At 45.3% G+C, this 1,737-nt stretch overlaps 1 gene segment (V, D, J or C); it reads right to left on the reverse strand.

Annotated features, from left to right (window-relative positions):
- Positions 1-814: 814 nt before the first annotated feature.
- LOC128110380 (Ig heavy chain V region 3-6-like) lies at positions 815-1,384 on the reverse strand. The segment is given in 2 exon segments: positions 815-1,224; positions 1,307-1,384. Coding segments are annotated over 2 exon segments (453 nt in total).
- Between the last annotated feature and the right edge of the window lie 353 nt (positions 1,385-1,737).

Raw genomic sequence — 1,737 nt, forward strand, 5'->3', positions numbered from 1 at the left:
CTGATTTTATTTGGCCCTTTGGATGAGGCACTGTGTTTTATAGTCTGCACTTGGGTTTGGTTTCCAAACTCATGAAACTGTCGGAGGAGATCACCAATCACAGATCAAATACTAATGGTGCAGGCCCAGGTGTATCTGCACACACAACTTATAGTTCTTTTCTATATCACAGATAGATTCTTCACTGACACATTTAAAAAATGGTAATTATCAGTGTAAAAACATGACTATTTGTTTAATAATCTGTTTTTAATCACAGTGCAAATTTATGTACTTTTGTACAAAATATCCCAACATTGGGAGTGAGTAACCCCCTTAAATCAGAGTCCTCAGACATCAGCCATGCACAGCTGACCTCAGGAAATCCCTGCCCTGCGTTGCAGGGTGGGTAATACAGCTTCAGTGATGTGTGAACCTGATTCACTCTATGACACATTCCTTAGGCATAACAGCAACTGCTTTGTGTCAATAATCTTGGAAGTGCTCTGACATACAGAAGTATCTGAGGATGGAAGGTATGGAGATTCTGTGATTCCAATGTCAGCTGAGTTTCAAAAGGATGTTTTGATTAAAAAAAATATTTGTAAGACCAGAGAGATGGCTCATCTGGTAAAAGCTAGATTCACAACCAAAAGGGACAAGAAATATTACCACATACATCATCTTAAGAGTAACAATGAGAAATAAACAAATGTGACTCTAGAAAAAGTTTTTCATGATCAGAGAGAGAAATAACCCCAAAGCTTCTCTGCTCTTAGGAATTGAGAACCCAAAACAGAGAAAACCAGGAGTTTTTCTTTCCAGCTCTGAAGTCTTAGAGTTCCTGGGTTTGGTTAGGGCTGAGCGCCCCCTGCTGGTCCAGAGCTCCTCTGCAGGGAGGTTTGTGTCTGGGCTCATGCTGAAGTCCTCTCACTGTGTCTCTTGCACAGTAATATGTGGCTGTGTCCTCAGTGGTCACAGAGTTCAGCTGCAGGAAGAACTGGTTCTTGGATGTTTCTCTGGTGATGGAGATGCGGCTCTTGAGGGATGGGTTGTAGCTGGTGCCACCACCAGAACTTATGTACCCCATCCACTCCAGGTTCTTCCCTGGGGACTGCCTGATCCAGCTCCAGGAGTAACCGCTGGTGATGGAGTAACCAGTGACAGAGCAGGTGAGGGACAGTGACTGAGAGGGCTTCACCAGGTCAGGTCCTGACTCCTGAAGCTGTATCTGGGACAGGATACCTTCAGACAAGAAGAGACAATTCTGTCAATCACAGGTTGTCACAATCCCTCATGGACACATGTATGAAATGGTAACACTCACCAGGAAGGGCAGTCACCAGGTACAGAAGACCCAACAGTGTCATCTTCTAGGCTACACCTCCTCTTCCTCAGAGGTCAGCCTCCTGTGAGAGAGATGTGAGCTCCTACAGTCCAGGAGGGGATTTAACTTAGAGCTAGAAGATGCATTTGCATGTGGGGAGTCAGCCTTGTCTTTATAAATAGGGAGGGTGGACACTACTCCATTTGTCTGTTATGCTGTGGCCATCACTGTATCTGACTTCCTGTAGTGTGAGTCTGGAGCAAGAGAGCATGAGGACTACAGGGATCACAGCAAGCACACCTTGGCACGACCAACCTCCACTTCCAGCACAACCTCTTCACTTACGTTCTTTTCCTCCTGCACTTTCGCAGTCTTAGTTCAGTGTCAACCTTCTTTTCACCTCGGTTCCTGAGCTCCTGCTTTCTGATTAG

The sequence above is a fragment of the Peromyscus californicus genome, unplaced genomic scaffold (assembly GCF_007827085.1).
Source record: "Peromyscus californicus insignis strain IS unplaced genomic scaffold, ASM782708v3 Scaffold_15__1_contigs__length_86483966, whole genome shotgun sequence".
NCBI classification, from domain to species: Eukaryota; Metazoa; Chordata; class Mammalia; order Rodentia; family Cricetidae; genus Peromyscus; species Peromyscus californicus.